At 38.9% G+C, this 14,088-nt stretch overlaps 1 protein-coding gene across 1 annotated transcript in view; it reads left to right on the top strand.

Annotated features, from left to right (window-relative positions):
- The first annotated feature begins 2,373 nt into the window (after window positions 1-2,373).
- Window positions 2,374-14,088, top strand: part of MMP16 (matrix metallopeptidase 16) — a 287,268-nt gene continuing 275,553 nt past the window's right edge. Inside the window, exon 1 of the mRNA XM_001136497.8 lies at window positions 2,374-2,829. Coding sequence (XP_001136497.3) covers window positions 2,698-2,829 — 132 coding nt within the window. The 5' untranslated portion in view covers window positions 2,374-2,697. The remainder of the gene's footprint in view (window positions 2,830-14,088) is intronic.

Raw genomic sequence — 14,088 nt, 5'->3', positions numbered from 1 at the left:
GACATCACCATTTAGCACTGTTTTCTCATGAACGTCTTTGGTAAATTATTTTTACCTCCTCCTCTTCAATAATATCTCAAAGACTAGGAACTGAGTTTAAACATTTTTTTTGTATCACTGTCCCTCTCTAATTTTGCACTTTACTAGACATAATGCACACATAAAAATCATTCTTGATTTATTGACAAATACTTCACTACATTTCGTTACCTTATATTGGCACAGAACACCATATAAATTCTATATAATGACATTACTTTCATGTTGCCTTCTAGCTGTTTCTTTTATAAAAAGTCATCTCAACCTATGGATTATAAAATTGCTAAGAGCAGGAATGAATTTCCATTTGGAAAGTCACTGGAGTATAGCAGGAAAATCACTGAACTGGGAGTCAGGAAACAAAAGTCTGAACTCTGCCACTTGTACGGTTTGCTGGAACGTTATATTTTATTGCTATCATTTACTTCATCTGTAAAATAAAAACAAAATCCTCAGAGATGGTGTGAGAATTAAATGAGATACTATGTCTGGAAACATTCTGAATATTCTAATATACTATACAATATAAGACATTGCTTTTTATTACATCTTCAAAATTATTTTGTGGGCAGCACATGCTGGGCACAAGGCAGACTGTCAGGAAGGTCTCCCTGAGACCTTCTTGGGTCTTGGGTCAAGTTGGGTGGGCATTTCTTACATTTTTACAGCAACAGCTGCAAAGTCCCATTCCTCAGCCTTTTTTTTCTTTTATTGGATTAAAGTTATTGCAGTCTAATACAATTTTTGGCAAACCATTCTCAGAATTTTCCATCTGCTTACCACATAGGACCTCTTGTAGTCCTGCTTCTTGCCTTTCCAACTCACCCATGAAATTTGCCTTGTCAATTCTCTCTTCCACCTCACCGAGGTAGCTGTCATACCTGGAACACTCTTTATTCTTAACCTCGCCTGCTTTTCTTTCCCGTGGGCTCCTCTTCCCCTCTGCTGGCTGCCAAGGAGAAGCACATTTACTGGCATTGGCCCCCAAACAGATGCTTGCCTCGCTCCCTTCCCCCTTCCTCTTTCAGCCAAACCATCACTTGCCAAGGGCTGGTGGTTGCTGCCCCCCCTGTCCACTGCCTCGCACTGCTGCAGCTCCAGTCCTTTCTGGCAGCCTCCTCTGAAGTTCCCTGCCCGCGTTCGCCCGTGCTTCTTGCCAGCCGCCTCCCCCTCTTGCCTGCAGCTCTCCTAGCTCCCGCCAGCCTCTCCCCCGCTCGGTCTGCGCGCAGCCTCTTCCTCCCGCCCTTGCCAGCTGCTTTACTCGCCTTTCCTCAGGCTGCTTCTTCTCCTTCTTTCCCCAACCCTTCCCCTGGCTCCCGCAGCCGGTTTCTTTCCAGCGCCCCCATCCCTCTCATCGGATGTTTTGTTAACACCCAGGACCATCTCTCCCGGGTCCCACTGTGCGCGTGTGTCCACCGTTCACTTGGAAAGTGAGCGTTTTCATCCCGCTTCTGTATTTGTCTAGTCCCCCACCAAAACCCTGTGCCTACTCCTCAAGCCTGGAAGGCGGAATGTAGCTATGGTAGAGGGGATTCAGGAAGACACCAGGCCACAGGCTCGGGACCCCAACAAAGTTTTGGACGTTCGGGATTTGCTATCTCAGTCTTCCCAAACTTGGTCAGCCCCGGCCACCGACCCGAGCCACCCAGCGGCGCTCAGTGACCAGGCGCTCCTCTGATTCCCAGCGCCCCTGTTCTTCCAGGGCCGCTTCCTCAGGAATGCCGACCGCTCTCCAGGACCAGGGTTGGGCCGCTCCCCAGGCCCCACTAGGGTCCGCAGCCTAAGCCCCACCCAGCTCATGGCTGGGGAGGGGCGCACTCGTTTTTAGCTGCGAGGCGGCGGGGTGGGCGAGAAGAAAGAATGGAGCCGCCCAAGTTCCTGGGTGCCTGCCTCGGGGATGCGGGATGGGAGATACTGTCGAAGAGCTGTGCTCAAACCGGGGCCCTTGTCGCGGGCTGGATACCTCCGGTGCGCCCTACCGTAGTGGGGAATCCTTTATAAGCCGTCTCCTTTAAGAAGCGCGCGTGCGTGTGTGTCGGGCTGTGTGTATGCGCGCGTGTGTGTGTGTGTGTCGCGGTGTGTCTCTGTGTGTGTGTGTGTGCGCGCGCGCGCGCGCCAAGGGCCCCTAGAGCCAGGCAGACCCCGGGAAGGAGGAGTTATGTAGATTACGGATGAACATTCTGGAGGGGAGCGAGGAGAGGAGGGCAGGAGAAGCAGAGGCGAGAGAGTGAGGAGCGGCGGAGGCCCTTCCCGCAGGAGCTGGGGGCGGCGGCGGCGGCGGCGGAGGAGGAGGAGTAGGCAGTGGAGGAGGAGGACGCACGGGCTGGAGGCGGCGGCGGCGGCGGCGGCTGCTGCTGCTGCGGCTGCTACTAGACGCTTTGAGCCGGAACCGCCGGTGAACTTGGGCGCCACGTTCCCGGTGACTGACCCCGGAGGATGGTGAACAGGAACTACTGCTGACCCCTGTCTTCGCCGCTGCCTCTCGGGGGCTGCCGAGCGCGGGGCCCCTGTCTCCTCCCCTTGCCCGGCTGTGGGTGAACCTGCAGGCTCCTTACCCACCCGGAGGACTTTTTTTTGAAAGGAAACGAGGGAGGGAGGGAGAGGGAGAGAGGGAGAAAACGAAGGGGAGCTCGTCCATCCATTGAAGCACAGTTCACTATGATCTTACTCACATTCAGCACTGGAAGACGGTTGGATTTCGTGCATCATTCGGGGGTGTTTTTCTTGCAAACCTTGCTTTGGATTTTATGTGCTACAGTCTGCGGAACGGAGCAGTATTTCAATGTGGAGGTAAGAGTGCGAGGGCTTTCATCCTCCCCCCGCTGCCTGGGCTGCTCCCTGAAACATTTCCTTCACTCCTGGGATCCTTGTAGCTCAGAGCAGCCTGGGTCCCAGCACATTGTTTCCCTTCCAGCTGTGGAGACCCTGGTTCAGTTTAAGGGTGTCTTAGGTGACGGATGCGTGTGAGACCCAGAATCCGTTATCCCCGGCAGCACAAAGCACGATGCTGCGCGCTCAAAGACACAATTGTAGCCGGTCCATGCTTTTCACCCAGGGAAGAGAAGTCCTACATATAGCAACCGTGTAGCTAAATAAGGCAGCTTGAGTTTATGATGGATAAACAGCTCGGGGAAGACAGAATTAATTCCCTGGCATCATGTGCTGCCTAGGTATTGTTCCTGAAATCTTTCTCCCAGTGTTTGGTGCCTAACAAAGGAGGTTAAAAATCAAAGAATCTAGAGGAGAGCGTGGGAACACTAGATGTGTTTAATAACATTACTTTGTGATAAAACACTTGAGAGTCTTTTTTTTTTCATTTAGACATAACTTAATACACTGTAACTAGATCTGGCTACACAGAGGACATGAAATCCATCTCTTTTTAAGTGTCTTCTTTCCCCCTCCCCCGCCAATTGAAAATAAACGTGGCCCAATGTAATAGTTTTGAGGTGTGTTTTTAATTTGATTTCACACTCTCGTGGCAAAACGGGGAGGTTTTAGACTGTCATTTGCTTTACTTTGATAGCTTTGGGAACAGACGGCACAAAGCAAAAGGGAACTTAAGGATAGGGACTTGTCAGACCTCTGCCAAAGTACTCTTCCTGTCATCAAGTCAGCACTGAAGCCAGTAATATGCAATAAATCAATGAAAGCGTGTATACACCTGGGCTGTAACACAACTTTATCACATATACGGTGGGATACAAAGCCAGTAAGAGGGTCTTAGTAACATTTACTTCTTTTGATTAGATCTGATGTCCTCTGAACTCTCAAACGAATTATGAATAATTCTTTAAGGAATAATGTGATTTTTTTCTTATATTGTTGATATTATGAAGCTTATTGTCATTTTGCTGGGAGTGTGTGTTTACACAATAGCAAGACCTGTTGCACAGTATTTGAACATGCTTCATGTAACCAATTGATATACAGAGTATGCATAATAAATGCCATGTGTAAACCATATTCTGAATATAACTGTGTTTATAGAAACTGTTCTTAGGACTTCATGTAATAAGTCATGGTTAGTACAAAAAAAGTACTTGAAAAAGTAAGAGCTATTATCAAGAGTTAAAGACCTTCACAGATATTAAGTATGAATAAATTACACACAAAAAAACCCAATTTGAAAACTAAAAAGGTTTAACCCTTTGAAAAATACAACTTTATTTTTCTAGATAAAAAGAGAAAGGGGCTTGAAAGTCCATACTTTTTTTATTGCAAATTTGAACTTTTGGAATTACGTGCCACAGATGGATTTTTGTACCTAACATTTAAATCAAGAGATAATTTAATGTTGAAATGAAGGATTAGTTCATAGGCTGGAGGAATTAAAGTGGCAAGCTGTTATTTATAATGTTATAAACAGAAGGGCCTATTGCTTCAGATTGGTGGTGATGGTGGTGAGGTGGAGTGTGTGGGAGGTGGTAAAAGTAAGTGCAAGGTTGTGTCTTTCTGAATAAGGGAAGGGAAGGACAGCCTGGATTGATGGTTACCTGCTTTAGGAAAGTATTAGATTTGCTTTCAGAGGTTAGGATAACATGAGTTTTGATGATTATTAGATTTTTTGTGAGACTAAACATAAAAGATTGTATTTCTTTATATTGGAATCCCTCAGTAAGTTCAGATATTATTATGCAAAAAAGTTATGATTTTACTAAAAAATTTTATTTAATTTTGGATTCCAATGACCCCTTCTCTTTCTTCATTAAGATGTGTGGGGAAAAATGGTTTATGGAGAAAATAGTTATTTTCCCATTTTTAGAGGATTTAAATTATTCTAGTCATATTTATTACACAGATTTAAGCCTGACAGATAAGTCATGTGCCATCTCAGACCTTTAAAACCTTGCTTAATAAAATGGGAAGTTTTTCATGGTTTAGAGCAGATTATACGCCATAGTTTATGTTATCCTCAAATAGTATTTTTAAGCTCTTGAGCTCATTTTGGTTGGATTTATAAGCTTCTTTATGTGTAATGATACCCCCCCTTTTTTTTAGATTGTAGGAGTAGCTGCTAGTGAAATGGAAATATTGTCAAGAACACAGAATGACGGGATGTTTTCTGACATAAATTTCTGCCTGATTCACTTCTATTTGACGTTTTTTTTTGATAGGAAACACTAATGGGAAGAATGGTCCATCACTTCCTCTCCAGAAGAGGCACTTACATTGTGTTCCTCATTCTGGTTGCAAAACATACACACTGGGAATGTTTTATTTGATTGATTCTCAAGGATAGTCTTAAAATAAACAGTAATGATATCAGTCATGCATGAAGCTCATATGATCATAAAATTTTTTTTCAGTAAGCACAGAAAGTTTTTATAGTTGGAACAGAGCTTCAGAGGGATGCTTTTTATGCTGACAACTAAGATTACATTGCTTTATTCATCACTAAACTTAACAATTTGTGGTCCCCCCATTCTTTTTTATCTCTGTGATTTAAGGTTTAAGACTGTATATTTTTCCCAGGGAAGTGGGGGATTTGAAGAGGGTGGTTGGCTAGAGGTATTCATGTTAACTCTTTCCTGTCTGATTTTTAAGGGTATAAATATTTGGAGTTGTCAATTATCGAAGTGAGAGATATTTTTAATATGGTGATGAAATCCTGTTACAGAAAGAGAGTGCATTTGGTTTTGCTTGGTTAGCTTGTTTTTTAAGAAGCAAAAAGGAACATCTCTTACAGCTAAGAAAGGGTCAGACACTACCAGGAGTAGTACTATGGAAGAGATTCAATACACTGCTCTACTTTCATTTCAAGTGGAACACTTTTATTGTTAAGTTTTCAGTATATACTCACTTAGGTAAAGATATCCATATATCATTGGATCCCTTTTTTAAGAGTTGGTCTTTCAGTATGTGATAATTAGCACGACGCAAGGGAACATTGCTAATATTAGCTAAAAGTCAAAAACTGTTGTCATTGGACAGCAGTCTGAATCAGAGGTGTTCATTGGTCAGAAGCAGCTAAATTATTAACAAATAATTATTAATGTCTACTGTCTTAAAAATCATTTTGTTCCTAAAATAGCTATCTCATATAGGGATTTTCATGATCCTGCGGCTTTTTTTTTTGGTATGCTGTGAGCATTTTTGTTATGAAATTTGAGACAGAACATAGTTCATGATAGTAATACCTCTCATATCGTCAACTCTGAATAGTTTGTCAGATATTACTTATGTGAACAACATATTCCTTATCGATTTCTAAACAATAGCATACATTTCCAGGGAGGAAAAAATTTTCAAGCTGATTTAGTGGTAAAATAAAAACATATAAAATTCTAAATGATGCATATATCAAAGCATAAAATGATTACTCTTTTGTGACAAAAAAAGTCTTGATAAGGCAAAAATTGATTTTGTTGTTCCTGATTAAAGAAACCAGAGATATTTTAGATTTCAAAGGGGTCTTTTATGATAAATATGAATTGAATATAACTATTTCCTAAATTTTTCTTGCAATATATTTACTTAACTGATTTAAGATTTATTCAAACCTTTGTCAGGTTTGCCTGCATGTACCTAAAAAGTCAGAGTTTGCATTGGGTACTTTTGTATTGCATATAAATTTGGTAATAATTAATCATGAGACATTTCAGAGATAAAAATTATATTTTATAGAATTTTACATTCTTATGTTGGAACACTGTTGCTTTTCTCTTGTTCTTTGCTTGCTTAGAAAATCAAGATGCATTATTTCATTTGGACATGGAAGAATGGTGGTACCATGCCTTCTTGAGTAAAGGTTGTCTCCTGAATATAGCCTATAATTCTCCACTGTAGCAGTTTCTAACTGGTCAACAACAGGGGCTGTATGACTGATTCATCAAGATTTTTATGTACCGCAAGATTGCAGGTTTAACAAAACGTCTCAAATATGCTGGCTGTTTAGGGTGCTCATAAGGGCCCAAAGCTATGATAAGGAGAACAAGAGTCTCAATTGTTTTAAGGTTCTCTAGCTTCTCCTACATGTTCTACCTTGACTATGCCTCTCTGTTCAGAGTTGCCTGGGCCGGGTCACTCAGGTCTATGGTTATTCATGAAACCATTACATGACGTGATCATAGCTCACTACAGCCTCAACCTCCTGGGCTCAAGCAATCCTCCCACCTTAGCCTCCTGAGTAGCTGGCACTACAGGCACATACCACCATACCCAGCTTTTTCTTTTTTCTTTTTTTTTTTTTTAATTTTCACTGAGACAGGATCTCACTATGTTGTCCAGGCTGGTCTCAAACTCCTGAGCTCAAGTGATTCTCCCTCCTTGGCCTCCCAAAGTGCTGGGATTACAGACATGAGCCACCACATCTAGCCACATGTCATTATTATTAATAGAAAATAAAGGTCGATAAGGAAGTAATTGGCACCATAGCATCTAATGACATAAACATCTATCAGGTTAGGACATATCAACTGGTATAGGAAGATTTTATTTAAACACCTTTCCATTTATTAAAAATATAATGTACTGAAAATCAACCAAGCTAACATCAGTACATTTTCTTCCCGTAGGTTTTTCTTAGACAGTTTAGTTCAAGAATGTGATTTTCACATTTTGTCTTGTCATCTGTTACTATCATAGAATATCAAGTTCAGCTCACACCTTCTTTTACAACATCAGGTTTGCTGAAATCTGTTCATCTTTTCTAATGCCATAGAAAATAAATAGGCCTTTATAATTCAGTAGGCCTTTTTATTTTAATTGGATCAAACCCCAAGTGCTTCCTTTTCATAATATGGGTAGGATTCAATAAGAAACTTAGGCCAGCTCTGTTATACCTCAGATTCTGAACAACAACAAAAAAGTTTTTCAAAAATTATGTATAGGGAAGGATAAGAATTGACTGAAAAAGAAATTAAAGTGTTTTCTACAGTAGTAAAAAATAGTGAAAAACATATCGTGTCCATATAACATTGGGAATGGCAAGATAGCTAGCAATGTAGTGTAATTGAGCACTGGGGGAGAAGTTGAAGGAGGTGGGCTTTAACTCAGGTTCTTTTGCTAACCTGGCTTTGAACTTGGACATGTAACTTATTTGATATCTCATCTGCAACAATGAGATGTGAACTAAACTGTCACTAAGGCCATTTCCAATTTTGAAATTGTATAGTCGTAAGCCTAGAAGCTTTAGTTTATGTAGCCAAAGGGGATGGGAAATGCAATATTGACCCTGTAAATTTGGTAACTACTGAATCACAAAGGTAGATAGTTCAGATTTTTTTTCTGAAATAAATGTCATGAGGAAATACAGAATGTGTAACTTAAATCTAACATGTGTTATCATCTGTAGTTCCAAAGGATGTTCCATTTTGGAAATCATCGTAGCCTTCTGCTGAGTAGTAAATACATTGGCAGCAAATGATACGTAATTTTAAAATCTAGTTTTGGCCAAGGTAGCAAACCTTAAAAATTAATTTAAAAAATATAATTTAGTGCCATTTTGAGAAACAAATATCATCTACAAGTGGTAATTCAATCATAAAAAGGCAAGTTGGAATAAGTTCAAAATCTTAAGTTTTAACAGTTTTTGGGAGGGAGTGTCTCAAAATTTAAATCTGTCTCTCTGTATATGTATACAAATATACACATATTTTGTAGTGAAATTAAGTGCTTATACTGTATTCTCCATTTGCCCATTGTGGGAAATAATTTGGGCATGTGTTCTTTGAGGATTTTTTTGTTCTTCACCACATATTTGATTTTGAATATGAAAAATCAGATTGCATTTATTTTATAAAATATGTAGTTTATGTGAACAATAAAAAATTCCATACTAAAAGGACAGAATGCTAAGTAATGATATATGGGACATTCACATTTTCTTTTGCCTTATTTTTCTTTTACTTGGGGAAGTTATTTATAGATTTTGAGGTTCTTCATGAAACCATATTTGATTGTTGTTTCCTGTCATTTAGCACTCTGAATTGATATTTTTTGCTTGGTGTTTCACCACAACTGTTTGGCATTGTGCATCCTTAGTTTTGGATAGTGGCATAGCTTGATGAGCCACATGACAGAAGCTGAGCGGAGAGAGTAAGTGTAGCCCCTAACCTTTGATTAAATGTGACCTCTTGGTGTAGTATATGAAAAGAGGCTAGAGGGAGCTATTGAACTGCTTAAAGACTCCAATGGCTTGGAAGAACTTGGTTTAAAATCAAGGACAGATACTAGGTGCAATCAGATGTTGCAAAATGAATCATAGCCAATTGTAGATTTTGAAGAAATCAATGAACACAGTTCACGATTTAAGATGTAACCTGGTTTACTGAGGGCCACTTGGCACCAGTGATTACATATTTGATGAATTAAGAAGGAAATTAGCACTTTAGGGAAAAATGTTCTGGGCATGGCAGTATAACAAAGAATATTATAATGCAGGAATGCTTTACATTTCTCTTATTTTTAGGTGTGTAATAGGTCAAAAACTATACATTGTAGTGACTAGGTGTTTTTGGTGTTCCTGTTTTAACTAAAATAACTAATGAAATAATTGTGGTTTTATAGATTAGAGGTGGAATAAATTTAATTTGATAATGCCTTTTAGATTATGTGTAGCAAAAATCCAATTTTAAAAGCTCGTGAGACTAAAGTGATTTTAATTTCTAATGTTTACCATGAGTCCTTATTGAATAAATACTTTTCAATGAAAGCAGAGTTTAAAATCCAGTTTCTACCTATTCTTCCTTTTAAAAATATGTAAAAAACGATCCACAAAAGTGTGAAACAGTGTGGTTTCTTTAAATAGGAGCCTAAGAAATGTTTTTAGTTGAGCAGATTATTATTTGACCTCTGGTAGAGGTTGGGGGATAACAAAGGCACTGGCTAATGCATTAGGGCATGCCAGCATTTAATTAAAATATTATAAGCTTCTCATAAGCATCACTAAGTTTTTTGTAAGTTTTTTAATCTAGTCACTTAAGTGAGATATGGATTATTGAAGTAAGTCATGGACCCTGAGAACAGATAAATGTTCTCAAGAGAGATAGTCCTTAGAGTGATGTATTCGAATGACCAAAGAAACCCAAATAAACTATTCACTGAAACGGAATCTTATAGTATTTGTTTTAGCCCCGTTTAAGTTAAGGAGGAATAAACTGCCATTTTTAGGGTAAGCTGGATACTTTTATAAACTTCATTTCATGTCCCCAAATTGCTTGCACCTGATGTGATGTCAATGGAATGTAGACATGTGCCTCTGCATGCGGCTGATGCAGTCAGACCCCGAATGATGTCAGTGGGGGCATTTTTCCATGGGAACTTTTCACAGTTGAATTCCTACCATGTGTTGGTAATTTCTCATTGTTTATAATAATTAGAAATTTGTTTTTATTTTAGGTTCTAATGTCTGTGCATTCATTCCTTCTTTACTCTCAACAGTTGTAGTTCCTTTTCTCACGCTCTACTTGCTTCATCTAGTTGGCATCTTAGGGACTTCATATTTTAGTTACTTTGCAGGACCCCAGGCTTAGAAGTTGGGAAAAATTATGAAAAGTCACATTTTTACCCCTCGCCTCTGTCATCGTTAATAAAGTAAAATAGTTTCAAATAGCTTAGAGAAACAAATGTATACTCGATGGTTTATATAAAATTGAGAACAAACATAGAAAAGTCAAGAGCACTACTAAGATATGACTAAAATCCTTTTTGGAGGTTTGGGTATTCCTTGTATTACAGTAGTGCTACTCATATAACTCATTGTTTTGCCTATGTATGATGGACTGAGTGAAGTTGTTTGCTCCATGGGTGACTCAAGCAAATTGCTTAAGTAGTCTTTGCCTTGTTTGGGCCATTTATGTAATGGATATGTGATCTTTACTGCCTGTCTGTAGCGTGGATTTTATAATGACAGCATCCAGACACTGCCAAGCAGTCTCCTTTATAAGTAGGAATAACATGGTGTCTCAGTCCCTGAATTCCCGCTGATGACTGGGAGCATAGAAACACCTACATTCTGCCATTACATTCTGATTAAACAAAGGTCCAAATAACCAGCAACATGGAAATACCATTTGAACACTGAATCTTAATTATAATAAAAAACAATGTTAATTAACATTGGTTAAACACATGCTATGTGCCTAATAAGTGTTCTAAATGTTTCATATATAAACGCATTTAATTCTTATCATAATCTTGTGAGTTGGTATGACTATTTCTGTTACACAAGTGTTGGATCTGCAACACAGGGTTTGAAGAACTTGCCAAGGTTATATTGCTATGAAGTGCTGAAGTGGGATAGCCTAAAATCAAAGCAGGCAGACTGACTGTCGTACCCAGACTTCCAAACGAATAAATACAGGTTAGAATTAACTTCCAGGTTCCCAGTATGGATAATTTGATCCAGTTCCATTACGAACATCGTTTGTATTCCAAACTAAAATGATGTAACTAATATGTGTAGTGGAAAAATATTAACCCATCCTGAGCAGACAGTCTTATCTGGAGTAAAAACTGAATAAGGGATTGTTGATTTGATTGGTTGATTTAAGATTGATTATGTGATACTCAGTATAGTTTTACAGTTATTTAAATCATTAGATAATTGGTTATCCATGTATGGCATAATCTTAAACACATACAATATTAAATTGTAGTATTTTATTTGTCAACTATTTGTTATATTGCAGTTTACCATTAAATCTGATTTTCAAAGTATTCAGGAAGATTTGGTTACATTCTAAGATTAAAAGAATTGAACAATACAGAAAATGTAGTGAAAAACCTTTGTCAGAGACAGGTGTTCCAATGCCCTGCAGGGGAGGAATGTGTGTGTCTATAGCTACTGACTGGCATGTTTTATGAATTCTGGCATTTGTTATTTTTATGTGTTGCATCTATTGAGTAGAAGCTAAAAGGAAATATATTTATTTTATTGTTTTTAAAATATTTATTTAGTTTAATATAAAGCGACATTTTTCAGAGATAGATCAGTCCAGCGATGGATCAGGTGTCTCAAATGTTATTGAGTTCCTCCTCACTGTTTGAGAATAGGCCTGTTGGCTGGTTGTTGCCTTTATTGTGGAGAGACTAGAAACTCCAATATGATGGTTGACCAATAGATGTAAAAAAAAATCTTCAGGCCCTAAGATTGTTCTTGTATGTAGCTTTCAGCACTCACATAATTTGTTTATTAACCTATCAAAGAAGGACTATTTCTAAACCAACTAACACAGGTAAAAATCTAGCTGATTTTTACAAAATTTAAATATTCCTTTGGCTACTTTCTCACTTCCTCTGAAGGAAGTAAAAACATACCTCAGAGATATTGCTGGTTTGGTTTTCTCACCGCAATAAAGAGAAATTCACAAAGAAGTGAGTGACATAAACTTCTTGGTTTCCCAGTGCATATAAAAGTTATATTTACACTGTACTGTGTTCTATTAAGTGTGAAATAGCATTATACCTAAAAAAGCATGTACATACCTTAATTAAAATACTTAATTGTTAAAGGACCATTCAGCCTTTGGCAAGTCCTCTTTTTGTGGCTGGAGGGTGTTGCCTTGATGCTGCTGACTGCTGACTGATCATGGTAATGGCCCTGGAGATGAGGGTGGCTGTGGCAGCTTCTTGAAACAACAGTGAAGTTTGCCACATTGATTGACTATTCCTTTCATGAAAGATTTCTCTTAGCATGCAATACTGTTTGATAGTATTTTTACCCACAGTAGAACTTTTTTCAAAATTAGAGTCAATCCTGACAAACCCTGCCACTGCTTTATCAATTACGTTTATGTAATATTCTAAATCCTTTGTTTTCATTTCAACAGTGTTCATAGCTTCTTCACCAGGAGTAGATGTCATCTCTAGAAACCACTCTTTGCTTATCTGTAAGAAGCCTCCTCATTCATTAAAGTTTTATAATGAGATTGCAGCAATTCAGTCAGATCTTTAGGTTCCACTTCTCTAATTCCCTCAGAGTCATCGACAGGGATTGGAATAAACTTTTTCCAAACTCCTGTTAATGTTGTTATTTTTACCTCCCCCCATGAATCATGAGGATGCTTAGTGGCATCTAGAATGGTGAATCTTTTACAGAAGGTTTTAAAGTTACTTTGCTGAGATCTATCAGAGGAATCACTATCTATGGCAGCTATAGCCTTACAAAATGTATGTCTTATATAATGAGACTTGAGACTTGAAATTACTCTTTGATCCATGGGCTGCAAAATGGATGTGTTAGCAGGCATAAAGAAAACAGTAATCTCCTTATACATCTCCATCAGAGCTCTGGGTGACCAGATATGTTGTCAGTGAGCATTAATATTTTGAAAGGAATCTCTTTTTCCTGAGCAGTAAGTCTCAGTGGGCTTCAAATACTCAGTAAACCATGCTGTAAAAAGATATGCTGTCATCCAAGCTTTGTTGTTCTATTGATAGAGCAGGGTAGATTTAGCATAATTCTTAAGGGCCATAGAATTTTTGGAGTGGTAAATGAGCTCTAGCTTCAACTTAAAGTTGCCAGCTGCATTACCTCCTATCAAGAAAGTCAGTCTGTCCTTTGAAGCTCTGATGCCAGGCACTGACTTTTCCTCTCTAGCTATGAAAGTCCTAGATGGCCTCTTCTTCCAATATAAGGCTGTTTTGTCTATATTGAAATCTTTTGTTTACGGTACCCACCTACATCGATTATTTTAGCTAGATCTTCTGGATAACTTGCTGCAGTTTCTTCATCAGCACTGCTACTTCATCTTGCACTTTTAGGTTACATACATGGCTTCTTTCCTAAACCTCATGAACCAACCACTTCTAGCTTTCAACTTTTCTTCTGCAGCTTCCTCACCTCTCTCAGCCTCCAGAGAATTGAAGAGAGTGAGGGCCTTGCTCTGGATTAGGCTTTGGCTTAAGGGAACGTTGTGGCTGGTTTGGTCTATTCAAACCACTTAAACTTGTTCTGTAACAGTAATAAGGCTATTTCACTTATCATTTGTGTGTTCACTGGAGTATCACTTTTAATTTCTTTCAGAAACTTTTCCCTTGCATTTACAACTTGGCTAACTGTTCAGTGAAGGAGGCCTAGCTCTTGGCCTATCTTGGCTTTCAACA

Source organism: Pan troglodytes, chromosome 7, assembly GCF_028858775.2.
Source record: "Pan troglodytes isolate AG18354 chromosome 7, NHGRI_mPanTro3-v2.0_pri, whole genome shotgun sequence".
NCBI classification, from domain to species: Eukaryota; Metazoa; Chordata; class Mammalia; order Primates; family Hominidae; genus Pan; species Pan troglodytes.
Note: the sequence above shows the minus strand (reverse complement) of the source record. Positions and strands in the feature narration are given on the sequence as shown.